The sequence below is a fragment of the Coturnix japonica genome, unplaced genomic scaffold, assembly GCF_054131305.1.
Source record: "Coturnix japonica strain WE unplaced genomic scaffold, WE-NBRP24 Scf054, whole genome shotgun sequence".
Lineage (NCBI taxonomy): Eukaryota > Metazoa > Chordata > Aves > Galliformes > Phasianidae > Coturnix > Coturnix japonica.
Genome location: NW_028188957.1, coordinates 1,140,218 through 1,167,064, shown reverse-complemented (window position 1 = coordinate 1,167,064; position 26,847 = coordinate 1,140,218). Strand labels below are relative to the sequence as shown.

At 55.6% G+C, this 26,847-nt stretch overlaps 1 protein-coding gene across 7 annotated transcripts in view; it reads left to right on the top strand.

The window, feature by feature from the left end:
- Positions 1 to 26,847, top strand: part of MROH1 (maestro heat like repeat family member 1) — a 66,707-nt gene that overhangs the window by 26,697 nt on the left and 13,163 nt on the right. For 4 of the 7 annotated variants that reach the window (XM_015850411.3, XM_085533127.1, XM_015850410.3 and 1 more), the window contains 13 exons: positions 3,131 to 3,253; positions 3,580 to 3,659; positions 5,375 to 5,510; positions 6,392 to 6,487; positions 6,584 to 6,688; positions 7,923 to 8,058; positions 9,278 to 9,390; positions 10,750 to 10,902; positions 13,774 to 13,928; positions 15,205 to 15,370; positions 15,922 to 16,118; positions 21,594 to 21,731; positions 22,030 to 22,144. In XM_015850411.3, the coding sequence (XP_015705897.2) occupies positions 3,131 to 3,253; positions 3,580 to 3,659; positions 5,375 to 5,510; positions 6,392 to 6,487; positions 6,584 to 6,688; positions 7,923 to 8,058; positions 9,278 to 9,390; positions 10,750 to 10,902; positions 13,774 to 13,928; positions 15,205 to 15,370; positions 15,922 to 16,118; positions 21,594 to 21,731; positions 22,030 to 22,144 (1,713 nt within the window). The remainder of the gene's footprint in view (positions 1 to 3,130; positions 3,254 to 3,579; positions 3,660 to 5,374; positions 5,511 to 6,391; positions 6,488 to 6,583; positions 6,689 to 7,922; positions 8,059 to 9,277; positions 9,391 to 10,749; positions 10,903 to 13,773; positions 13,929 to 15,204; positions 15,371 to 15,921; positions 16,119 to 21,593; positions 21,732 to 22,029; positions 22,145 to 26,847) is intronic. The other 3 variants (XR_014941025.1, XR_014941024.1, XM_085533128.1) reach the window with 2 other exon arrangements.

Genomic DNA, 26,847 nt, shown 5'->3' with positions numbered 1-26,847 from the left:
CCATGGCTCTGTGGTCTGTAAGATCCCTTCCAACCCAATCCAACACAACACAACCATGCCATGGCTCTATGGCCTATAAGGATCCTTCCAACCCAAAAGAGCACAATCCAATACAACACATTCCATATCTCTGTAATCTATAAGGTCCCTTCCAACCCAATCTGACACAACGCAACCCAGCACAACCATTCCATGGCTCTGTTGTCTGCAAGGACCTTTTCAACCCTGCACAACTCATTCATGTCTGTGTAGTCTTATCAAGTAGATAGAGGCAATCTATAGGGTCCCTTCCAACCCAACCCAGCACAACCGTTCCATGGTCTGTAAAGTTACTTTGCATCCCAATCCAACACATCACAACACAACTCAACCCATTCTGTGCCTCTGTCATTGATAAGGTCCCCTCCAACCCTGAACAACCCAACTTAACTGAGAACATTCGATGTCTCTGTAGTGTGTAAGGTAGATAGATGTGATCTATGAGGTCTATTCCAACCCAACAAGTGAACACAACCCAGCACACTGTTCTATGTCCATAAGATCCCTTCCAGTCCAACACAACAACCAAACACAGCAGAACACAACCAACCCATGGCCCTGTGGTCCATAAGAACCCTTTCAACCCAACCCAACCCAACACAGCCCAACAGAACCATCCTATGGCTCTACGGTCTATAAGAACCCTTTCAACCCAACCCAACAGCACACAGCCCAACAGAACCCATCCTATGGCTCTGCAGTCTATAAGAACCCTTTCAACCCAACCCAACACAGCCCAACAGAACCCATCCTATGGCTCTAAGTTACCTTCCAACCTGACCATTCCACAGCACTATATAAGGTCCCTTCCAACCCAACCCAACTTATTCCATGTTTCTGTATTTTGTAAGGTAGATAGATGTCATCTATAAGGTCCATTCCAACCCAACAACTGAACACAACCCAGCACACTGTTCTATGTCTATAAGATCCCTTCCAACCCAACACAACAACCAAACACAGCAGAACACAACCAACCCATGGCCCTGTGGTCCATAGGAACCCTTTCAACCCAACCCAACAGCACACAGCCCAACAGAACCCATCCTATGGCTCTACGGTCTATAAGAACCCTTTCAACCCAACCCAACAGAACCATCCTATGGCTCTACGGTCTATAAGAACCCTTTCAATCCAACCCAACAGAACCATCCTATGACTCTGCGGTCCATAAGAACCCTTTCAACCCAACCCAACACAGCCCAACAGAACCATCCTATGACTCTGCGGTCTATAAGAACCCTTTCAACCCAACCCAACAGCACACAGCCCAACAGAACCATCCTATGGCTCTGCGGTCTATAAGAACCCTTTCAACTCAACCCAACAGAACCATCCTATGGCTCTAAGTTACCTTCCAACCTGACCATTCCACAGCACCATAGAAGGTCCCTTCCAACCCACCCCATTCCATACCTCTATGGTCTATAAGGACCCTCCCACCCCATGGTGCTGCCCCAGACCCCTCACTGATAGATGCAGTGCCCACCTCCAGCCCCCCCTGTCCCCTTCCTCTCCCCCCACAACGCATTGAACCGCAGAGCCCCAGCTGCAGAAATTCATGGAGCTCATTTCCCCACTTCCCCCCGGGGAACCATCACTCACCATCCAGACAACAAAGCACAGATTGCCGTCCTGGGGGGCAGCCGGGGGGCTGCATCTCTATCTGTACTTAATTTTCAAGGCTGACCGATGACAAATGGCGTTTGTCGCATTGAGGTGAAGCTGTCAGGGCCCCCCGTCCCCCATCTGCACTAACACATCTTCCTTTGGGCTCCTCTGGCACTAACAGCTCCACGGGCTCAGCTGGGATGAGGGAGCGCCGCTAATTGGGGTGGGGGGCAGCCCCCACTGATGGCCATTGTTCCCATTCACTGTGTCTGCCATTGTCAGTCCCTGTGGGGGTGGGGGTGTGATGGGCTGGAGCTCCGTGAGCAAGAGTTGATGGGGGGCACAACCAAGGGGTGCTGGTTTTTGGAGATATAGGAGGGTCTGGGGGCTCCTGGTGCTGCCTCAGCAGGGAGCTGAGACCCCAAAGTGTTGCCCCACTACAGGATGTGGGCAGGGGGTGTTGGTGCCCCATTGGCAATGAAGGTCCTGGAGCCCCATGGCTATGGGGTTCCTAGTGCCCCATGGCTATCAAGGTCCTGGTGACCCATAGTTATATGGGGTTCGCAGTGCCCTATGGCTATTGAGGTCCTGGTGACCCATAGTTATATGGGGTTCCCAGTGCCTCATTGGCAATGAAGGTCCTGGTGACCCATGGCTATGGGGTTCCTAGTGCCTCATTGTTATGTGAGTGCCTTGGTGCCCTATGGCTATGGGGTTCCTAATGCCCCATGGCTATCAAGGTCCTGGTGACCCATAGTTATATGGGGTTCCCAGTGCCCCATGGCTATGGGGTTCTGTTTCTCCATGGCTATGGGGGTCATGGTGCCCTATGGTTATGGGGTTCCCATTCTCAGTGGCTATGGGGTTCCCAATTCTTTATGGCTATGAGGGTCCCAATGCCCCATGGCTATGGAGTTCTGATTCTCCATGGCTATAGGGGTCACGGTGCCCCACAACTTGGGATTCCAAAATCTTAGTGGTTATGAGGGTCTCAGCGCCCCATGGCTATGGGGTTCTGATTCTAATGGCTGTGGGGGTCATGGTGCCCTATGGTTATGGGGTTCCCATTCTCTGTGGCTATGGGGTTCCCAATTCTTTATGGCTATGGGGTTCTGTTTCTCCATGGCTATGGGGTCATGGTGCCCTATGGCTATGGGGTTCCCAATTCTTTATGGCTATGATGGTCACAGTGCCCCATGGCTATGGGTTTCTGACTCTAATGACTATGTGGGTCATGGTGCCCTATAGTTATGGGGTTCCCAATTCTTTATGGCTATGATGGTCCCAGTGCCCCATGGCTATGGGGTTCTGATTCAGATGGCTATGGAGGTCATGGTCATGGTGCCCTATGGTTATGAGGTTCCCAGTTCTTTATGACTATGATGGTCCCGGTGCCCCATGGCTATGGGATTCTGATTCTCCATGGCTATGGGTGTCGCGGTGCCCCATGGCAGTGATGTCACCGTGGTTCTGTGCTCAGGACCTGACCCTGAAGCTGTGCCTCATCCGGAGCATCGCCATGATCAGCCGTGCCGTCCGCGGCAGCACCAAATGCACCGACTTCATTCTGGGTCGCAAAGCTGAACTCGTGGCGCAGATGGTGGTGAGAACAGGGGCTGGGGTTGGGTGGGTTGGGGAGGGTTGGGATCTGTGGGGTAGTGAATGGGGTGGATGTGACCATCCCTGTCCCCATCCTTGTCCCCATCCCTGTCCCCATCCTTGTCCCCATCCTTGTCCCCATCCCTGTCCCCATCCTTGTCCCCATCCTTGTCCCCATCCCTGTCCCCGTCCTTGTCCCCGTCCCCGTCCCTGTCCCCATCCCTGTCCCCATCCATGTCCCCATCCCTGTCCCCATCCCTGTCCCCATCCCTGTCCCCATCCCTGTCCCCATCCCTGTCCCTGTCCCCGTCCCCTCGGTCTCTGTTCCAGGAATTCATCAAAGCGGAACCGCTGGACTCAATGCGGACACCGGTGCGGCAGTGGGCGATGGTCACCTGCACCCACCTGGTGTATCCTTGGTAGAAACCAGGGTTAGGTGGGTTGGGAAGGTCCTGGAAGGTCATAGAGACAGGGGATGGTTGGGGCAGGTTGGGTTCAAAGGGTCCTCAAAGATCACAGTGCTGTGGAATGATTGGGTTGGAAGGGTCTTTATAGACAGTAGAGCCATGGGGGGATTGGGTTGGAAGGGTCCTTAAAGACCATAAAACCACAGTGTGGTGGAGTTGGAAGGTTCCTTACAGGGCACAGAGCTATGGAATAGTTGAGTTGGAAGAGTCCTTAAGGATCATAGACACCTGGGATGGTTGTGTAGGGTTGAGTTGGATTGAAGGGGTCCTTAAAGATCGTAAAGACATGGGATGGCTGGGATGGAAAAGTCCTCATAGGTCATTATAGAAGGGATTAAAATGGGAAGGTCTTGAAAGATCATAGAGCCAGGGGATAGTTGTGTTGGAAGGGTCCTTAAAGATCATAGAACTGCAGAGTGGTGAGGTAGGAAGTGTCCTTAAAGGTCATAGAGCCATGGGATGTATCAGTTGGAAGGGTCCTGAAAGGTAATTACGGAATAGGTAGCTTGGGAGTGTCCTGAAAAATGATGGGCCAAGGAGCTGTTGGGTTGAAAGGATCCTTAAAGATCCACTCGTGGGATGGTTGTGTTGGATTGGGGTTGGAAGGATCCTTAAAGATCATAGACACGTGGGATGGTTGGGTTGAGTTGGGTTGGGGTTGGAAGGGTCCTTAAAGATCATAGACACGTGGGATGGTTGGGTTGGGTTGGATTGGGGTTAAAAGGATCCTTGAAGATCATAGACACATGGGATGGTTGGGTTGGATTGGATTGGGGTTGGAAGGATCCTTAAAGATCATAGACACGTGGGATGGTTGGGTTGGGTTGGATTGGGGTTGGAAGGATCCTTAAAGATCATAGACACGTGGGATGGTTGGGTTGGGTTGGGTTGGGGTTGGAAGGGTCCTTAAAGATCATAGACACGAGGGATGGTTGGGTTAAGTTGGATTGGGGTTGAAAGGATCCTTAAAGATCATAGACACGTGGGATGGTTGGGTTGGGTTGGGTTGGGTTGGGTTGGGTTGGAGTTGGAAGGATCCTTAAAGATCATAGACACGTGGGATGGTTGGGTTGGGTTGGATTGGAAGAGTCCTGAAAGGTCATTGAGCCATGTAATGGTTGAGTTGGGATGAGTTGGAAGTGTTCTTAAAGCTCATAGAGCTGTGGGATGATTGTGTTGGAAGAGTGGTTTAAGGTCAGAGAGCCATGAGATGGTTGGGTTGAGAGAGTCCTTAAGGGTCATCTTAGAAGGGGGTGGGTTGGAAGGGTCCTTGAAGATCATAGAGACACAGGGTGCTTGGGTTGGAAGGGTCCTGGAAGATTTTACAGCCATGGAATGGTTGCATTGGAAGGGTTCTGAAGGTCATCATAGACGAGATTGGTTTGGGAGAGTCCTGGAAGCTTATAGAGTCTTGGGATGGTTGTGTTGGGCTGGGAGAGTCCTTAAAGATCTTCGAACTGTGGAACGGTGGGATTTGGAAAGGTTCTGAAAAGTCATCATAGAAGAGGTTGGGTTAGAAGGATCCTTAAAGGTCCTTTAGAGATGGACATGGGGATGGGTGGACTGGGGTGTCCTGGAGGTCTCTTCCAACCCCAGTGACTCAGTGAGTGAGAGTTCCATCCCATCCTCCTTGCCGTGCTCCTGAACCCCCACCTCAGCCTCCTGGAGCCCCAACTCAACGACCCCGACCGCACGGAGCTGATGGACGCGTGCCTGGCCGGCGTCCTGGCCCTGCCCCCATTGGACCCCCAGTGGGACCACGATGGGGATGGCAGTGATGCGCCCTACAGTGAGGTGGGGGGGCTCCCCATCCCTATTCCTGGGGGCCCCCTTCTGTCTCCCACTCCTGGCGGTGTCCTCTCCATCCCCAATCCTGGAGTACCCCTTTCAACTCCATGTCCTGGGGGGTTCCCTCTTCATCCCCCACCCCAGGGGGTGTCCCCCTCTATCCCCCACTCCTGGGGGTCTCAACTCCATCCCCAACTCCTGAGGGTCTCCTGGTGATGACCCACTCTTGGGGGTATCTCCTCCATCCCCTGTTCCTGGGGGTACCCCTCTCATCCCCCACTCCTGGTGGTGCCCCCTCCATCTCCCACTCCTGGGGTGTCCCCTCCATCCCCTATTCCTGGGGGTACCCCTTCCATCCCCCACTTGTGGGGGCACCTGCCTTCACCCCCACTCCTGGGGGTGCCCCCTCCATCTCCTGTTCTTGGGGGTGTCCCCTCCATCCCCTATTCCTTGGGATTCCCCCTCCACCCCCACACCTGTGGGTACCCCTTCTATCTCCTACCACTGGGGGTGCCCCCTCCATCTCCCACTCCTGGGGTGTCCCCTCCATCCCCTATTCCTGGGGGTTCCCTTCCATCTCCCAGTGCTGGGGGTCCTCCCTTTTATTCCCACTCCAGGGAGTGTCCCCTTCATCCCTTATTCCTGGGGGTACCCCTTCCATCCCCCACTCGTGGGGGCACCTGCCTTCACCCCCACTCCTGGTGGTGCTCCCTCCCTCTCCCACTCCTGAGGACATCCCCTCCATCCCCTATTCCTGGGGGTACCCCTTCCATCCCCCACTCCTGGGGGTGCCCCCTCCATCTCCCACTCCTGAGGATATCCCCTCCATCCCCTGTTCCTGGGGTCACCCCTGTGCTGCCCCTCACACCCCATACCTGCTCCCATAGGAACTATTTGCAGACACCTTCGGTGCCCTCCAGGAGCTGCTGAAGACCCTCCTGCAGCGCAGCCTGACCCCGCACGGCCTGCAGGACATGTTTGCGGTACGAGCTGGTCCCATCTCACCCTCTATCCCCTCCCTGTGTCACCCAGGGACCCCACCACCTTCAGGTAATGTTATTTCCACCCCCATCCTGCAGCACTTGGGCCCATGGATTAAATCCAGCCGGCAGCAGGAGCGGCAGCGTGCTGTGGAGCTCAGCGCCGCGCTGCTCCACTTCTACCTGGGCAGGCTCAACGTCAGTGTAAGTGGGCATCAGTGGGATCAATAGTCTGCGTGTCCTGGTGCCATCCCAGTGCCATTCCAATGCCATAATGGTGCCAACCCAGTGCCATCCCAGCACAATCCCCATGCCATCCCAGTGCCATTCCAATGCCATAATGGTGCCAACCCAGTGCCATCCCAGCACAATCCCCATGCCATCCCAGTGCCATTCCAATGCCATAATGGTGCCAACCCAGTGCCATCCCAGCACAATCCCCATGCCATCCCAGTGCCATTCCAATGCCATAATGGTGCCAACCCAGTGCCATCCCAGCGCCATCCAAGTGCCATCCCAGCACCATGCCAGTGCTATAACAGTGCCATCCCAATGCCATCCCAGTACCATCCCAATGCCATCCCAGTGCCATCCCAATGCTATCCTGGTGTATCCCAGTGCCATACCAATGCCATTCTGATGCCATCCCAGTGTCATCCCAGTGCCATCCCAATGCCATCCCAGCACCATCCCAATGCCATCCCAATGCCATCCCAGTGTCATCCTGATGCCATCCTAATGCCATCCCAGTGCCATCCCAGCACAATCCCAATGCCATCCCAGTACCATCCCAGTGCCATCCCAATGCCAACCCCATGCCATCCTGATGCCATCCCAATGCCATCCCAATGCCATCCCAGTGTCATCCCAATGCCATCCCAGCACCATCCCAATGCCATCCCACTGCCATCCCGGTGCCATCCCAGTGCCATCCCAGTGTCATCCTGATGCCATCCTAATGCCATCCCAGTGTCATCCTGATGCCATCCTAATGCCATCCCAGTGCCATCCCAACACAATCCCAATGCCATCCCAGTACCATCCCAGTGCCATCCCAATGCCAACCCCATGCCATCCTGATGCCATCCCAGTGCCATCCTGTTGTCATCCCAATGCCATCCCAGTGCCATCCTGTTGTCATCCCAATGACATCCCAGTGCCATCCCAGTGCCATCCCAATACCGTCCCAATGCCATCCCAGTGTCATCCCAATGCCATCCCAGTGCCATCCCAGTGTCATCCCAATACCATCCCACTGCCATCCCGGTGCCATCCCAGTGCCATCCCAGTGTCATCCCAATGACATCTGAGTGTCATCCCAGCACCATCCCGATGCCATCTCAGTGCAGTCCCATTGCCAACCCCATGCCATCCTGATGCCATCCCGGTGCCATCCCGGTGCCACCCCATCACCGACACGTCCACGTTGTCCCCACAGACCGTGGTCCCGTTCTACAACCTGGGGGTTCTGATCGCGCTCTTCTCCCCGCGCTGCTCCGACTCGGTGGGCAGCGTCCGTCAACGCGCCGTCGACTGCGTCTACAGCCTGCTGTACATCCAGCTCTGCTATGAAGGTGGGCAATGGGGGGCACGGCCCCTTCCAATGGTTATGGGGCTGCAGAGAAGGAACCCACAAATGGAGTCGTTGGGGTCGGAGGAGATTCCATAGTCCAACCCCAACACATCCCAGCATGACCCTAAATAGACCCATAGGGTCATTAAGACTGGAAGAGAACTCCAAGGTCATCCAGTCCAACCCCAGCCCACCGCACCATGACCCTAAATAGAACCAGAGTCATTAAGGTTGGATGAGACCTCCAAGGTCATCCAGTCCATCCCCACCACAACCCTAAATTAGGGTTGGAGGAGACCCCCAAGAACCCCAATTCCAACCCCAGCCCATCCCCACCATGACCCTAAATAGAAGCATAGAGTCATTAAGGTTGGATGAGACCTCCAGGATACCCCAGCCCAACCCCAGTCTACCCCCACCATGACCCTAAATAGACCCACAGTGTCATTTAGGATGGAAGAGCCCCCTGAGACCCTTCACACCCACCAGCACAGAGCTCAGGGGCTGCCCGCTGTCTCCGGTCCCCTATAAACCATCGTGGCCATCGTGGCCGTGCAGTGGGGCCGGGAGTGGGGCCGGTGGGGCGATGCTGTCACGGAACCGGGGTTGGGATGCAGAGGGTTGGAATATCCAGGGTTACATCAGTCCTGATATTCTCCATATAACCAGGAGGGGTCGGGGCTGCACTGGGGATGAGGCGGTACAGAATGGAGCTGTGATTCACTGCTGTAACGGGAGCAGCGCTGTGGGTCTGACCCACATCAGTGAGATCCCTATGGGGCAGCTCCATTCTGACCCACATCACTGCAGTGTTCTGTGGGGCAGACTCCATTCTGACCCACATCACTGCAGTGTTGTGGCTCTATGGGGCAGCTCCTTTCTGACCCACATCACTGCAGTGTTCTGATTCTATGGGGCAGCTCCATTCTGACCCACATCACTGCAGTGTTGTGGCTCTATGGGGCAGCTCCATTCTGACCCACATCACTGTAGGGTTGTGGATCTATGGGGCAGCTCCATTCTGACCCACATCACTGCAGTGATTGTATGGGGCAGCTCCATTCTGACCCACATCACTGCAGTGTTGTGGTTCTATGGGTCCATTCTGACCCACATCACTGCAGTGTTGTGGTTCTGTGGGGCAGCTCCATTCTGACCCACATCACTGCAGTGTCGTGGTTCTATGGGGCCGATCTGACCCAATACTGTTCTACCTGCAGGGTTCGCCCGGGACCACCGTGATGAGATGGTGGAGGGGCTGAAGGCGCTGAAGAAGGGTCTGGAGGAGCCCGACTTCACCGTCCTCTTCCGCACCTGTACCAACATTGCCATGGTAAGGGGGGCTGAGTGGGGCTGCTGCAAGGATCCTGCCCCATAGCGATGCTGCCAGACCCCAAAGTCTGTACAAAGAAAGATCGTAGAGCCATGGGATGGTTGGGTTGGGTTGGGTTGGAAAAGTCCTTAAAGGTGAGAGAGCCATGGGTTGGTTGGGTTGCGTTGGGTTGGGTTGGGTTGGAAAGGTCCTTAAAGGTGAGAGAGCCATGGGTTGGTTGGGTTGGGTTGGAAAGGTCCTTAAAGGTGAGAGAGCCATGGGTTGCGTTGGGTTGGGTTGGAAAGGTCCTTAAAGGTGAGAGAGCCTTGGGTTGGTTGGGTTGGGTTGGGTTGGGTTGGAAAGGTCCTTAAAGGTGAGAGAGCCATGGGTTGGTTGGGTTGGGTTGGAAAGGTCCTTAAAGGTGAGAGAGCCATGGGTTGGTTGGGTTGGGTTGGGTTGGAAAGGTCCTTAAAGGTGAGAGAGCCATGGGTTGCCTTGGGTTGGGTTGGAAAGGTCCTTAAAGGTGAGAGAGCCTTGGGTTGGTTGGGTTGGGTTGGGTTGGAGAGGACCTTAAAGGTGAGAGAGCCATGGGTTGGTTGGGTTGGGTTGGGTTGGAAAGGTCCTTAAAGGTGAGAGAGCCATGGGTTGGATGCGTTGGGTTGGGTTGGAGAGGACCTTAAAGGTGAGAGAGCCATGGGTTGGTTGGGTTGGGTTGGGTTGGAAAGGTCCTTAAAGGTGAGAGAGCCATGGGTTGGTTGTGTTGGGTTGGGTTGGGTTGGGTTGGAAAGGTCCTTAAAGGTGAGAGAGCCATGGGTTGGATGCGTTGGGTTGGGTTGGAGAGGTCCTTAAAGGTCAAACAAGCATAAAATGGGTTGGGAGAGTTCTTGAAGGTCATAGAGCCAGGAAATGGTAGGGTAGGTTGGGTAGGAAGGGACCTAAAAGGTCATACAGCAGTGGAATGGTTGAGTTGGAAAGGTCCTTAAAGATCACAGAGCCATGGGATGAGTTGGGTTGACTTGGAAAGGTCCTGAAAAGTCCTAGAACCATGGAATGATTGGGTCAGATAGATCCTTAATATCACAGAGCTATGGGATAGGTTGAGTTGAGTTGGGAAGGTCCTTAAAGATCGCAGAGCCATGGAATGGATTGGGTTGTCTTGTTAAAGTCCTGAAAGATTACAAAGCCTTGAGAGGGTTGGGCTGGAAAGGACCTTAAAGCCGCCCAGCCCCACTCCTGCAGCAGCCTGTGTGCAGGCAGGTGGGCTGCCCATGGTGCCATCAGGGAGCTGTGGGGCTGAGATCGGGGCCCTGCAGCAGGAAGGACCTGTGGCCATAGGGATGAACCACTCCAGCCCTCGTTAAACCACTCATTCCCCCCCAGGTAATTGGGAAGCGTGTCCCCCCGGACCAGCTGATGAGTCTCCTGCTCGCCATGTTTGAGGGGCTGGCGGACCCCGACAAGAACTGCTCTCGTGCAGCCACCGTCATGATCAACGCTCTGCTCAAGGAGCGGGGGGCCGTCCTGCAGGACAAGGTGAGACCCTCCAGAGCAACCCCAGCCCCTCTGCCTCCCACTCATGTTGCCCAGTGAGCACCAGGTCCTCGCAGCTGGGCTGTGGGGTGATAGGTTTGGGCAATATGGTCGGTATTCATCAAGTGGTTTGGGTCAGAAAACACCTGAAAGGTCATGGAGTCATGGAATGGGTTGGGTTGGAAGGGTCCTGAAAGGTCATGGAGCCATAGAATGGGTTGGGTTGGAAGGGTCCTGAAAGGTCATGGAGCCATAGAATGGGTTGGGTTGGAAGGGTCCTGGAAGGTCATGGAGTCATAGAATGGGTTGGGTTGGAAGGGTCCTGAAAGGTCATGGAGTCATAGAATGGGTTGGGTTGGAAGGGTCCTGAAATGTTATGGAGCCATAGAATGGGTTGGGTTGGAAGGGTCCTGAAAGGTCATGGAGTCATGGAATGGGTTGGTTTGGAAGGGTCCTGAAAGGTCATGGAGTCATAGAATGGGTTGGGTTGGAAGGGTCCTGGAAGGTCATGGAGTCATAGAATGGGTTGGGTTGGAAGGGTCCTGGAAGGTCATGGAAGCATGGAACACTTGGGTTGGAAGAGTCCTCAAAAAATGAAGAGTTGATGCATGGTTGGGTTGGAAGGGTCCTTAAGGATGATAGAACCATACAACAGTTGGGTTGGAAGTGTCCCCATCCCTCCCATCCCCAGCCCTGCCGTGTGCTGGCTGCCCCCCATCTCAGGCTGCCCAGGACCCCCCACAGCCTCGGGCAGCTCCAGGGATGGGCACCCACAGCTCCGTGCTGCAGTGCTGGGGCTGCACCACCTCCATGTGAAGGATTTCCCCATATCTCAGCCCAAATCTCCCTTCTTTTGAGTTGAAACTATTCCTTTCTGTTGCATCGTCGCTCTCTGCCCTTGTGCAGTCATTTTCCAGCTTATTGACTCCCTTTGGGCACTGGAAGGATGTGACCATTCCCACTGAACCTCTGGCTGTACCATCTCCTGCCCCACACTCCCTGGAGCTGTCACTCCTCCCATCACTATCCCCGTTTTGATCAACATCCCTATCCCCCTCCATCCCCACTCCATCCCAATCCCCTCCTCATTCCCATCCCATCCCCTTTCCCACTCCATCCCAATCCCTTCCTCATCCCAACCCATCCCCTTTTCCATCCCATCCCAATCCCATCCTCTCCCCATCCCCTTTCCCACTCTATCCAATTCCCTTTTCTACCCCATCCCAATCCCCTCTACATTCCCATCCACTTTCCCACCCCATCCCATCCTCTTTCCCACCCCATCCCAATCCCTTCCCCATTCCCATCCCATCCCCTTTCCCACTCCACCCCAATCCCCTCCCCTCCCCACCCCATCCCATCCTCTTTTACACCTCATCCCCACTCCATCCCATCCCCTTTTACACTCTATCCCAATCCCAATCCCAATCCCATCCCCTCCCCACCCCATTCCATCCCTTTTCCCACCTCATCCCAATCCTATCTCCATTCCCATCCCCTTTCCCACCCCATCCCAATCCCATCCCCACCCCATGCCATCCCCTTTCCCACCCCATCCCGATCCCATCCCATCCCCATCCTACCCCTTTCCCACTCCATCCCAATCCCCTCCACATTCACATCCCAATGCCATCCCCTCCCCATGCCATCCCCTTTTCTACCCCATCCCAATCCTATCTCCATTCCTATCCCATCCCCTTTCCCACCCCATCCCATCCCCACCCCCATCCCCGTCCTGTTCCGTGCCCCACTCCGAAGAGGCCTTTTTTTTCTGGTCTAATCCACTGCCTTAGGACTAAGCTCCCCCTTTTCTCCTGCACTAATTGGAAACACCGGCTCTCCCCGCACCGCTCAGGCTGCGCACGGCAGCTCCTGCTAACGTCCCACTCCCCCCTTGACCCCTCCCCATCGCTCCCTTTTCGTCCGGACCCCGTCCGGCCCAGATCCTGAAACCCGACCTGACGCTAAATCCCAGCAGCTCCGTGCTAAGCTCGGGGATTTGCCGCCAGGTCTGGGCTGTGCGTGAGCTTCCTCTGTGCCTCGCCGTGCGTCATGCAGCTGGTGGGGCTTGGGGGGGTGGTCCCCTGTTCTGTTCTGGTTCCTGGGGTTGTTGAACTAGAGAATGTTGGAGTTGGAAGGGTCCTGAAAGGTCATGGAGCCATGGGATGGGTTGGAAGGGTCCTTGGAGATCATAGAGCTATAGAACGGTTGAGTTGGAAGGTCATAGAGCTATGGGATGGGTTGGAAGGGTCCTTGAGGATCCTAAAACTATATAATGGTTGAGTTGGAAGGTCATAGAGCCATGGGATAGGTGGGAAGGGTCCTTGGAGATCATAGAGCTATAGAACGGTTGAGTTGGAAGGTCATAGAGCCATGGGATGGGTTGGAAGGGTCCTTGAAGATCATAGATCTATAGAATGGTTGTATTGGAAGGTCATGGAGCCATGGGATGGGTTGGAAGGGTCCTTGAGGATCATAGAGCTATAGAACAGTTGAGTTGGAAGGTCATAGAGCTATGGGATGGGTTGGAAGGGTCCTTGAGGATCCTAGAACTATAGAATGGTTGAGTTGGAAGGTCATGGAGCCATGGGATGGGTTGGAAGGGTCCTTGAAGATCATAGAACTATAGGATGGTTGAGTTGGAAGATCATAGAACCATGGGATGGTTGGGCTGGAGGGAACCTCAGCAGTCATCCTGTTCCAACCCCACAGCACTGCTGAGCCCCATATGCACCAATACTAGCAGAGCACTGGCAGCTCTGCACCGTGAGACATCCTGCAGTGTCATTGGGACAGGGGGACACCATGGCACGCTCCCCCCAATGTCTCTCTATGTCCCTTCCCCCATCTGACTGCCACCCCATTGCCCCGCAGGTGCCCGACATCATGAGCATCATCCACAGCAAGCTGCAGGAGGTGGACGAGGAGCACGTGCGCAAGGCGGCCCAGCAGACCGTGTACATCCTGGCAGCCCAGCACAGCGGCGTGGTGGTGTCCAGCCTGCTGGGCAGCGCGCTGCCCTTCGACAGGTACCTGCATCCACTGCAGCTTCTTTTGCTTCACCTGCAGCTGGAAGCTTGTTGGCTCCTTCACCCTGCTGGAATTTCTGTTGGGAGCTCATGGATCGGTGTGTCCACTCACTGCTGAGGGTTTGCAGGGCATAGGGGTGTAAGAAGAGTGAATGAGCAAAGCTGAGTCTGGTTGGAGTGACTGAGGCTGTGGCGTGGGGCTGCTCAGCAAAGCTAGAACTCCGGGGTGTCAGAGCTGGCCCTGGGCTGAGTCCTGAGTGTACAACCATGGAATGGGTTGGGTTGGGTTGGGTTGGAAGGGTCCTCAAAGATCATAGAACCATGGGATGGTTGGGTTGGAAGCATTCTGAAAGATCATAGAGCTGTGGGACAATTGGGTTGGACTGGGTTGGGTTGGAAGGGTCCTCAAAGATCATAGAACCATGAAATGGTTGGGGATAGGAGGGTCCTTGCAGATCGTAGAGCCATGGAATGCTTGAGTTGTAAGGGTCAATTAAGATCATATAACAGTGGCATGGTTGGGATAGATTGGAACAGTCCTTGAAGATCATAGAGAAAAGAAAGGTCGGGTTCAAAAATTCCTAATAGACCATGGAACCATGGAATGGCTTGAGTTTGGTAGGGTTGTATTGCATTAGAAGGGTCCTTCAAGAGCAAAGAAAACATAATGGTTTGGTTGGAAGGGTCTTAACAGACCATAAAATCATGGAATGAGCTGGGTTTGGTTGGGTTGGAGGAGTCTTTAAAGATGGTAGACCAATAGGACGGCTTGGATTGTGAAGGTCCTTACAGATAACAGAGAACAGAATAGTTGGATTGGTAGAGTCTTATAGACCATACTACCATGGAATGGGTTGGGTAGGCTTGGATGGGTCCATGAGGATCATGGAAACATGGAATGGTTAGGTTGAAAGAGTCCTTACAGATCATAGAGTCACAGAATAGTTGGGTTAGAAGGGTCCTTATAGATCATAGTCACAGAATCAGGTTGGAATGGTCCTTACAGATCACAGAGCCATACAATGGTTGTGTTGGAAGGGTCCTTACAGATCATAGTCACATAATGGTTGTGTTGGAAGGGTCCTTGCAGATCATAGAGTCACAGAATCGGGTTGGAAGGGTCCTTACAGATCACAGAATCACAATGGTTGTGTTGGAAGGGTCCTTACAGATCACAGAGCCACAGAATGGTTGTTTTGGAAGGGTCCTTACAGATCACAGAGCCACAGAATGGTTGTGTTGGAAGGGTCCTTACCCATCCCCTCTCTCCCCGCAGCCACACGTGTGCCATGTGGAGCGCCCTGGCGGCGGAGCCCAACCTGACGGCTCAGATATTGGAGCAGCTGCTGGAGAAGCTGACGCGGGACGTGCCGTACAAGGAGAGCCGAGCCTTCCTGCTGGGCGGCAGCTCGGAGCGCGTGGCCACGCCGCTGCCCATGGCCGTGAGTGTCCCTTGTTTGTGCACTCAGGGCCGTGCCATTTGTGGGTCTGGAGGAAGGCAGGGCGTTGTGAGGCCTCCCCGCGCTAATCCGCCGCTCGTAAAACCCTCTCAGGTGTCCGTCCTCGGCGGGGGAGGGAGCGCTTTGCGTTTTTATCCCCTCCGAAAAGAAAATAAACCCCTGCTTGGCAGCTCCCTGAGCAGGAAAACAGCTGTGAACGTTTCCTCCTGCCAAGGACCCGACGCAGCTGGTGCAGCCCCGCAGCCGACCCCGCGCTGCTCCCACCTCCCCCAAGTGGTGTGAATTGGGCCCAGAGGAGCTGGGTGCTGCCCTATAACTGGGGCTGGGGGCTCTGCTTTGTGTCCCCAAAGCCCGGCTCGATATTCCCCTGTGTGTCTGCAGAGCATCGGGGCTGTGTTTGGGATGCGCTCATCGAGCACGGAGCCACAACCTCCTCTATTTACCAACAGACAGCAGCGTGCTGCGGGGCCGGGGCAGGGGGGGATCCCTCCTAATCCTCCTCCCCCATCTCTCTCCCTCTCCCCCCCCCCAAGGCCACATGTGCTCTGCATGAGATCATGTCTGCGCCGGAGTCTGGCCCGGCGGTGCTGGGGCTCTACGCGCCGCTCTTCGTCACCCTCCTGCTGCGCGTCAGCTGCACCGTGGGTGTTCAGCTACCGAAGAGCCTGCAGGGCAGGGACAGGAGGAGCAGCAGCCACGCAGCCGCATCCCGCAGCCTCCAGCCCTGCAGGTACACCATGCAGATCTGTATTGCAATATAAAGCTGTTGTGGCACACAGCGGGTTGGGTAGACCTGGCCTTGCGTTGTGCACTGGGCTCTGCTGGATTTGGCTTTTTATATTATAATTATAGAATCATAGAGTCATAGAATGACCCAGGTTGGAAAAGACCTTGAAGATCATCAAGTCCAACCGCAGCCCAACCAGAACCCTATAAACCATAGTACCCTATAACCATAGTACCCTATACCCATAGTACCCTATAACCATAGTACCCTATAACCATGGTACCCTATAACCATGGTACCCTATAACCATAGTATCCTATAACCATAATACTCTATACTCATAGTACCCTATAACCAGAACCCTAACTCTAACAATCTAAACTAAATCATATCCCTCAGTGAGGGAACAGAGCGACACATAGCGACCCATAGAGACAAATAGCGACACATAGAGACCCATAGTGACCCACAGAGATCCATAGTGACCCATAGCATCCCATAGAGACTCATAGTGACCCATAGAGACCCATAGAATCATAGAATGACCCAGGTTGGAAAAGACCTTGAAGATCATCAAGTCCAACCGCAGCCCAACCAGAACCTTATAACCATAGTACCCTATAACCATAGTACCCTATAACCATGGTACCCTATAACCATGGTACCCTATAACCATAGTACCCTATAGCCATAGTACCCTATAACCATAGTACCCTATAACCAGAACCCTAACTCTAACAACCCTACACTAAATCATATCCCTCAGTGAGGGAACATAGCGACCCATAGAGACAAATAGACACATAGAGACCCATAGTGACCCCACAGAGATCCATAGTGACCCATAGCGTCCCATAGTGACCCATAGAGACAAATAGCAACACATAGAGACCCATAGTGACCCCATAGAGATCCATAGTGACCCCATAGCATCCCATAGAGACCCATAGTGACCTATAGAGATCCATAGAATCATAGAACTATCCAGGTTGGAAAAGACCTTGAAGATCATCAAGTCCAACTGTAGCCTAACCAGAACCCTATAACCATAGTACCCTATAACCATAGTACCCTATAACCATAGCACCCTATAACCATAGTACCCTATAACCAGAACCCTAACTCTAACAACCCTACACTAAATCATATCCCTGAGCACCACATCCCAACGGCTCTTAAACACATCCAGGGATGGCGATTCAACCACCTCCCTGTTTAGCCTATTCCAGTGCCTGATGATGGTCTGTGGTTGGTGATGGTGGTCCATGGCTGATGGTGGTGGTCCATGGTTGGTGGTGATGGTCTGTGGTTGGTGGTGGTGGTCCATGGTTGGTGGTGTCTGATGCTGGTGATCCGTGGTTGGTAATGATGGGTCATGACTGATGGTGGCCATCTGTGGCTGGTGGTGACCATCTGTAGTTGTTGGTGGTGCTCCATGGTTGTTGTTGTTGATCTGTGGCTGATGGTAGCGGTCCATGATTGATGGTGGTGGTCTGTGCTTAGTGATCCATATGGATCACAAAGTGGTCCGTGATTGTTGGTGGTCTGTGGCTTATGGTAGTGGTCTGTGGTTGGTGGTGGTGGTCCATGGCTGATGGTGGTGGTCTGTGGCTATTTGTGGTGGTCTGTGGTTGGTGGTACTGGTCCGTGGTGGATGGTGATGGTCTGTAGCTTATGGTGGTGGTCCGTGATTGTTGATGGTGGCTCATGGCCGATGGCGGTTGTCTGTGGTTATTTGTTGTGGTCCATGGTTGGTGGTGGTGGTCTGTGGCTATTTGTTGTGGTCTGTGGTTGGTGGTAGTGGTCCATGGTGGATGGTGGTGGTCTGTGGCTTATGGTTGTTGTTCGTGGTCCATGGTTGATGGTGGTCCTTGGCCTTTCCTGTGCTTGGAGAGCATCAGGGCCATGACACTGTGTTCAAACCCTTATGGAAATGCCCGGGTCTGGGTGGATGGTGGGTGCGTGGCCTCGTTGGGTGCGGGCTGATGGCTGGGGCCGCGTGGCCATGAAGTCAGCGCTGATGGATGAAGGGGAAGAGGCTCCATCCAACGCACCGAGATGTGAAATTCCATCCCGGTCCCGGGAGGTGGCTACAATATCAAAGCCGCTTCCTGGCCACGCTCCGAACGCTGGATCTCCCCGATCCTTAAATGCCAAAGAGCGGCGGTAAAGGTGAACACGATAGCTTGGCAGGAAGGGGAGGCTGGAAGACGCAGCCTTTGTCGGAGAGGAAGGAAGCGTCTGTAGGAAAAGCAAAGCCCGTGGAGCGGCCGTCCCAGAGGAGCCGCCTCGTGCTGCGTCTGCCGCGAGGCCGAGCCCGGAGCGCGGGGAGGATCGGATCGCTATGAGCGTCTGCCAGGGGGGGTCGTGCTGCTGGTTTCATGTGCTGCGAGGAAATCCATCCTGCTGCAAGGAAATCCATCCTGCTGCAATTAAATCCGTCCTGCTGCAGCTTCCCTGCCCTGGCTGCGGCTCCACCTGCACCGTGCGGGGTTATGGGGCTCAGGCAGGGTTCTCACTGTGCAGAATTAAGAGCACTCCTTGTGATGCACTGCTGCTGCTGCTGCTGCTGCAGCTCTTCCCCCATCCCACAGCTGCAGTGGGATCCAAGTTTGGGTCTGGGCAATGGGGCAGCCCCATAGCCATCTTCCCCCACCCCACAGCTGCAGTGAGATCCAGGTTTGGGTCCGGGCAATGGGGCAGCCCCATAGCCATCTTCCCTCATCTCACAGCTGCAGTGGGATCCAGGTTTGGGTCTGGGCAATGGGGCAGCCCCATAGCCATCTTCCCCTATCCCACAGCTGCAGTGGGATCCAGGTTTGGGTCTGGGCAATGGGGCAGCCCCATAGCCATCTTCCCCTATCCCACAGCTGCAGTGGGATCCAGGTTTGGGTCTGGGCAATGGGGCAGCCCCATAGCCATCTTACCCCATCCCACAGCTGCAGTGGGATCCAGGTTTGGGTCTGGGCAATGGGGCAGCCCCATAGCCATCTTCCCCCATCCCACAGCTGCAGTGGGATCCAGGTTTGGGTCTGGGCAATGGGGCAGCCCCATAGCCATCTTCCCCCATCCCACAGCTGCAGTGGGATCCAGGTTTGGGTCTGGGCAATGGGGCAGCCCCATAGCCATCTTCCCCCATTCCACAGCTACAGTGGGATCCAGGTTTGGGTCTGGGCAATGGGGCAGCCCCATAGCCATCTTCCCCCATCCCACAGCTGCAGTGGGATCCAGGTCTGGGTCTGGGCAATGGGGCAGCCCCATAGCCATCTTCCCCCATTCCACAGCTGCAGTGGGATCCAGGTTTGGGTCTGGGCAATGGGGCAGCCCCATAGCCATCTTCCCCCATCCCACAGCTGCAGTGGGATCCAGGTTTGGGTCTGGGCAATGGGGCAGCCCCATAGCCATCTTCCCCCATCCCACAGCTGCAGTAGGATCCAGGTTTGGGTCTGGGCAATGGGGCAGCCCCATAGCCATCTTCCCCCATCCCACAGCTGCAGTGGGATCCAGGTTTGGGTCTGGGCAATGGGGCAGCCCCATAGCCAAGGGCTGGAGCCCAGGAGCGGATGGGGAATGGATCCAGGGGATGCTGCTGTTCTCAGCACCAGCCATGGTTCGTGGTGGTGGTCTATGGTTGGCAATGGTCATTGGCTCCAGACATGGTTGGGGGTGGTCTGTGTGTGATGGTGGTGGTCCATGGTTGGCAATGGTCATTGGCTCCAGACATGGTTGGGGGTGGTCTGTGAGTGATGGTGGTGGTCCATGGCTGGTTATTGACACCCGCCATGATTGGTGATGGTGATCCATGGTTCATGGTGGTCCTCAGTATCAGTATCAGGTTGGTGGTGGTGGTCCGTGGCATCAGTCATGGCTGGAGGTGGTGGTCCTTGGCTGATGGTGATGGTCTGTGGTTGGTAGTGGTGGTCCATGGTTGGTACTGGTGGTCCATGGCTGGTAGTGATGGTCCATGGTTGATGGTGATGGTCCATGGTTGGAAGTGATGGTCCATGGTTGATGGTGATGGTTCGTGGTTGGTAGTGATGGTCCATGGTTGATGGTGATGGTTCGTGATTGGTAGTGGTGGTCCATGGTTGGTAGTGGTGGTCCATGGGTGATGGTGGTGGTCCATGGTTGGTAGTGGTGGTCCATGGTTGGTGCTAGCAGTCCTTGGCAGTGGCTGTGATTGCTGGTGGTGGCCCATGGTTGGCGCTGGTCCTTGGCAGCAGCTGTGGTTGATGGTGGTGGTCTGTAGTTAGTGATGGTGATCCATGGTTGGTGGTGGTCCTCGGCTCCAGCTGTGGTTGGTGGTGGTGGTCCATGGCTGATGGTGGTGATCCATGGTTAGTGATGGTGATCCATGGCTGATGGTGGTAGTCCATGGTTGGTGGTGGTGGTCTGTGGCACTGGGCATGATTGGCCATGGTGGTCCATGGCTGGTGGTCGTCCTCAACATAGCCATGGTTGGTGATCATGATCCATCGCTTATGGTGGCGGTGGTCCATGGTTGGTGGTGGTCCTTGGCTGATGGCAGTGGTGGTCTATGGTTGGTGGTGGTCCATGGTTGGTAGTGGTCCTTTGTTGGTGGTGGTCCTTGGTTGGTGGTGGTCCTTGGCTGATGGCAGTGGTGGTCCGTTGTGATGGTGGTCCATGGTTGGTGGTGGTCCTTGGCTGATGGCAGTGGTGGTCCTTGGTTGGTGGTGGTCCATGGTTGTGGTGGTGGTCTCTAGTTGGTGGTGGTCCTTGGCACAGCCATGGTTGTTGTTGGTGGTCCTTGGCTGATGGCAGTAGTGGTCCATGGTTGGTGGTGGTCCTTGATTGGTGGTGGTCCATGGCTGGTGGTGATCCATGGCTGACAGTGGTGGTGGTCTCTGGTTGGTGGTGGCCCTTGGCTGATGGCAGTGGTTGTCCATGGTTGGTGGTAGTGGTCCACTGTGATGTTGGTCCCTGGTTGGTGCTGGTCCCTGATTGATGGTGGTCCCTGTTTGGTGGTGGTCCTTGGCACATCCATAGTTGTTGGTGGTGGTTTGTTGTTGCCCATGTCAAGACACCATCCCGAGCCGTGTGTTCTCCATCTGCTCTCATGCTGACAGCCGGCATTGCTCCATCACTAATACTTGTTTTGCTGCAATGGGATAACGTATGGTTCCCATATGTTGCTCCACGCTCACAGCAAAATAATCCCCCCCTATAAAATACTAATGCAAAAACACCCCACCTCGCAGCAGCTCTGGGCTGCTCTTTTCAGCCCACTGTCTGGGGTGATGGCGGTGTCACAGTGCATGGAGCTGCTCCTGCACTGATGTGGGGCAGCAGACGGCCCTGCTATGGGGCAGCAGGTGGCCCTGCTATGTGTCATTATGTGGTCTTTATGGGGTCCTTATGGGGTCCTATGTGGTCCTTATGGGGTCTTATGTGGTCCTTATGGGGTCCTATGTGGTCCTATGTGGTCCTTATGGGGTCCTATGCGGTGCTTCTCCCCAGCTGTGCGGTGCAGACGCTGCGGGCCATGCTGGCACAGGGGGGCAGTGAGGCGGTGGTCGTGGCTGTGGGCAATGCTGGAGGATGGGAGATGATGGAGAACCCCGAGCGGCACCACGAGGGCATCGCTGTGCTGGCTGGGTGAGGAACGGGCGGGGGGCACAGGGATGGGGGTAGTGGGGGCAGGGGGCATTGGGGACAGGGGGCATTGAGGACAGGGGGCATTGAGGACTAGGGGCGTTGGGGACTGGGGGCATTTGGGGCAGGGGCATTGAGGACAAGGGGCATTGGGGGGATAGGGACATTGGGGTATTGGGCACTGAAGGTGTTGGGGACTGGGGGCACTGGGGGACAGGGCATTGATGACTGGGGTCATTGGGGTACTGAGGGCACATGGAGGACTGGGGGCTGTGCAGATGACAGTCCCTTCTCCCTGCAGCTCCATGGCACGGCACGCTGGCCCCCGCCTGCCCCTCATTGTCAAGAGCCTCGTCCCCACGCTGAGCAGCGCCCTCGAGAGTCAGCGCGTCACTGCCACCGCCTTCCTGGCTGAGGTGAGTGGGGCAGAACCACAGAGAATCCCCAAATCCCAGATCCATGGGGGCTGGAAGGGACCACTGGAGCTCCCACAGGCCAACATGGTTCCCTGCTACCACCCCCCACCCCCAGGTATCCATCAGCGCGGCCCAGACCCCTCCCAGCCTTCTCTCCCCCCGGGGCTCTCAGCCTGTCCCCACCAGGAGGGGCTCCAGGCCCCCCCCATCCCCACCCCCTCCGCTGGGCTCTCCCAGCAGTTCCCAGTCTGCCCTGAACTGGGAGCCCAGCACTGGACGCAGTGCTCCAGCAGTGCCCCCCAGGGCAGAGCAGAGGGGAGCAGCACCTCCTGCCCTGCTGGCTGCGCTGTGTGCAATGCACCACAGGGTCTGTTGGCCCTCTTGGCCACCAGGGCTTGTTTCTGCCTTGTGGTCAACCACTGGCCAACTGTTGGTCCATCACTGGTCATACACTGGCCAATTGTTGGTCATCTGTTGGTCAACAGTTGGTCAACCATTGGCCTTCTTGGCCACCAGGGCTCACTGCTGGCTTGTGGTCAACTGTTGAGTCAACCATTGGTCCTTTTGGCCATCAGGGTGCACTGCGGGCTCATGGTCAACCATTGGTCAACTGTTGATCAACCATTGGCTGACCTTTGGTCAATCATTGATGAGCCATTGGCCCTCTTGGCCACCAGGGTGCACTGCAGGATCATGGTCATCCATTGGTCAACTATTGATCGACCATTGGTTGATCTTTGGTCAGTTGTTGGGCAACCATCGGCCCTCTTGGCCACCAGGGTGCACTGCTCGCTCATGGTCAACCATTGATCAACTGTTGATCAACCATTGGTTGACCTTTGGTCAATCACTGATCAGCCATCGGCCCTCTTGGCCACCAGGACACACTGCTGGCTCATGGTCATCCATTGGTCAACTATTGATCAACCATTGGTTGACCTTAGGTCCATCATTGATCAGCCATTGGCCCGCTTGGCCATCAGGGTGCACTGCGGGCTCATGGTCAACCATCGATCAACTGTTGATCAACCATTGGTTGACCTTTAGTGAATCATTGATCAGCCATCGGCCCTCTTGGCCATCAGGGCAAGTTGTTGGTTGACCTCTGGTCAATCATTGATCAACCATCGGGCCTCTTGGCCATCAGGGTGCACTGCAGACTCATGGCCATACATTGGTCAACTGTTGATCAACGACTGGTTGACCTCTGTTCCATCACTGATCGGCCATCAGCTCTCTTGGCCATCTGGGCACACTGCAGGCTCATGGTCAACCATCAATCAACTGTTGATCAACCATTGGCTGACCTTTGGTCAATCATTGATCAGCCATTGGCCCTCTTGGCCACCAGGGTGCACTGCTGGTTCATGGTCAACCATTGGTCACCTGTTGATCAACCATTGGTTGACCTTTGGTCCATCATTGATCAGCCATCAGCCCTCTTGGCCATCTGCAGGCTCATGGTCAACCTTTGTGTCAACCATTGGCCACCGAGACCCCCAACTCCTTCTCCCCAGAGCTCCCTTCCATCAGCTCAGCCCTGATACACCGTGTAGCACACATGGGGTCGGTGCAGCGTCGTATCTGAGCGCAGCGGGGATGTATTTTCATCCCTTTGTGCCGTCCCTACCCCACAATGAGGGACAGCAGAGGAAGCATGAAGGATCCGGCCCTGAACGTGTGGCTGCCATTCAGCAGCAGCACTGAGCTCCCTCCTTACGTCCCAACCCAGGAATGAGGTGACTCAAGGCCTCTCCTCTCCCTGCCAGGACCCGTAACCGTATCCCCATACCACCACGGAGCCCGGGGCCGCTCCAGGAGCTTCTGTTACATAAAGGAACGCCTTATGCCAACAAGGCAGAGCTATATCCTCCCTTATAAACCACCCTTTAAATTCTCAGCTGCTTTAGGCTGACGAGGGCCCTGTTTTTATTTGCTGTTTGGCCGCGGCAGCCGCCGGCTCTTGGCTCCCGGCCCAGGATCTGCTTTCGTTTTGGAGCGCGGTTGGAGCTCTCGGCGTCCTTCGTTTTCTTTTTGGGTTGAAAATAGCGGCTTTGCCTCATCGTGGGGAGGGAGGGGAAGGAAGCAAATGCCTGCGTCTCCCTCGCTCCAAACTGATGAGGTGAGAGCTGGGTCCGTCCGCTCGCGGCGGTGCCGGTGACGGAGATGACAGAGTGGAGCCGGGAGGGGACGGACGCGGGGCTGCGGCGTCGGGGATTGGTGGCAATGGACCCTCATGGTGCTGATGTTGGTGCCGAGTCTGTGCCACACGGTGCCATGGGGCGCCAGGTTTTGTGCCATGGGGCACCATGGATTCCCAGTTCTCTGCCATGGAGTGTCATGACGTGCCAGGTTTGGTGCCAGATCTGAGCCATAGGGTGCCATGGGGCACCAGGTCTTGTGCCATGGGGTCCCTGTGCCAGGTGCCAGGTTTGTGCCATGTAGTGCCATGGGGTGCCAGGTTTTGTGCCACGGGGTCCCTTTGCCAGGGCCCAGGTCTGTGCTATGGGGTGCTACACAGTGCCAGATCTGTGCCATAGGATCCCAGTGCCAGGTCTGTGCCATGGAGCACCATGGATTCCCAGTTCTCCACTATGGGGTGCCATGGGGCGCCAGGTTTGGTGCCACGGGGTCCCAGTACCAGATCTGTGCCATAGGGTGCCATGGGACACCAGGTCTTGTGCCATGGGGTCCCTGTGCCAGGTGCCAGGTCTGTGCCAGATCTGTGCCATGGGATCCCAGTGCCAGATCTGTGCCATGGGGTGCCATGTCTGTGCCATGGGGTCCCTGTGCCAGGGCCCAGGTCTGTGCCATGGGCAATGCCATGGGATCCCCGTGCCAGGTCTGTGCCATGGGCAATGCCATGAGATTCCAGTGCCATGTGGCGCCATGCAGTACCAGATCTGTGCCATGGGGAGCCAGGTGTTGTGCCATGGGGTCCCTGTGCCAGGTACCAGGTCTGTGCCATGCAGTACCATGGGGTGCCAATACGATGCCAGCTCTGTGCCATGGGGTCCCTGCTTTGGGTGCCAGCTACGGGATGCCATGGGATGCCATAGGATGCCATGGGATGCCATAGGATGCCATAGGATGCCATGGGATGCCAGACTTTACCCCCATTCAGCTGCAGCAGCCCTGGCTTTGCCCTGCATCTTGCAGCCCCGCACAGCTCGTTAACCTGCACCATTAACAGCTCCTCCGGTTGTGTTTGCAATGAGCCGTGTCCCCAGGGGTGGGGGTCAGTGGGAGAGCAGCCCCTGCAGCCCCCGGCTGGGCTCACGGCCAGTGGCTCCCAGCGCTGCGGGGCTGCGCTCTGCTGCCAGCAGCTCCGTGCTGCTGCTGCTGGGATGTTCCTGCAGCCGGGGGGGCCGTGCTGCTGCTGCTGGCAATGCTGCTGGGGTCATGGGGCTGTGCTCCTGCTGCTCTGCTCCTGGGTATTGCTCCGGGTACATGGAGCCGTGCTCCTGCTGCTGGGGCTGCTCCTGTTGTTGCATTGCTGGGGATGCTCCTGGAGCTGTGCTGCTGCTGCTGGGGCAGCTCCTGTTGTTGCATTGCTGGGGGTGCTCCTGGAGCTGTGCTCCTGCTGCTGGGGATGCTGTAGGAGCTGTGGAGTTGTGCTCCTGCTGTTCTGCTCTTGGGAATGCTTCTGGGTGCAAGGAGCTGTGCCCCTGCTACTGGGGATGCTCCTGGGGCTCCTGGTGATGTGGTTGAGTCCCTCCTTGGTGGATCCTGGTGATGTGGTTGGGTCTTTTCACAGTGGATCCTGGTGTTGTGGTTGGGTCCCTCATTGGATCCTGGTGATGTGGTTGGGTCCATCCTCATTGGATCCTGGTGATGTGGTTGGGTCCCTCCTCATTGGATCCTGGTGATGTGGTTGGGTCCATCCTCATTGGATCCTGGTGATGTGGTTGGGTCCATCCTCATTGGATCCTGGTGATGTGGTTGGGTCCCTCTCATTGGATCCTGGTGATGTGGTTGGGTCCATCCTCATTGGATCCTGGTGATGTGGTTGGGTCCCTCTTGGTGGATCCTGTTGATATGGTTGGGTCCCTCTCATTGGATCCTGGTGATGTGGTTGGGTCCCTCCTCATTGGATCCTGGTGATGTGGTTGGGTCCCTCCTCATTGGATCCTGGTGATGTGGTTGGGTCCCTCTCATTGGATCCTGGTGATGTGGTTGGGTCCCTCCTCATTGGATCCTGGTGATGTGGTTGGGTCCCTCTCATTGGATCCTGGTGTTGTGGTTGGGTCCATCCTCATTGGATCCTGGTGATGTGGTTGGGTCCATCCTCATTGGATCCTGGTGATGTGGTTGGGTCCCCCCTCATTGGATCCTGGTGATGTGGTTGGGTCCCTCTTGGTGGATCCTGGTGATGTGGTTGGGTCCCTCATTGGATCCTGGTGATGTGGTTGGGTCCCCCCTCATTGGCTCCAGGTGATGTGGTTGGGTCCCTCCTCATTGGATCCTGGTGATGTGGTTGGGTCCCTCCTCATTGGATCCTGGTGATGTGGTTGGGTCCCTCATTGGATCCTGGTGATGTGGTTGGGTCCGTTCTCATTGGATCCTGGTGTTGTGGTTGGGTCCCTCCTCATTGGATCCTGGTGATGTGGTTGGATCCCTCCCAGCTGTCCGTGCCCTCCATCCCCCCATCTTATTGCTGTGAGGAGTTCCCCATTTACAGTTCCGAGCCCAGAGCTGAAACC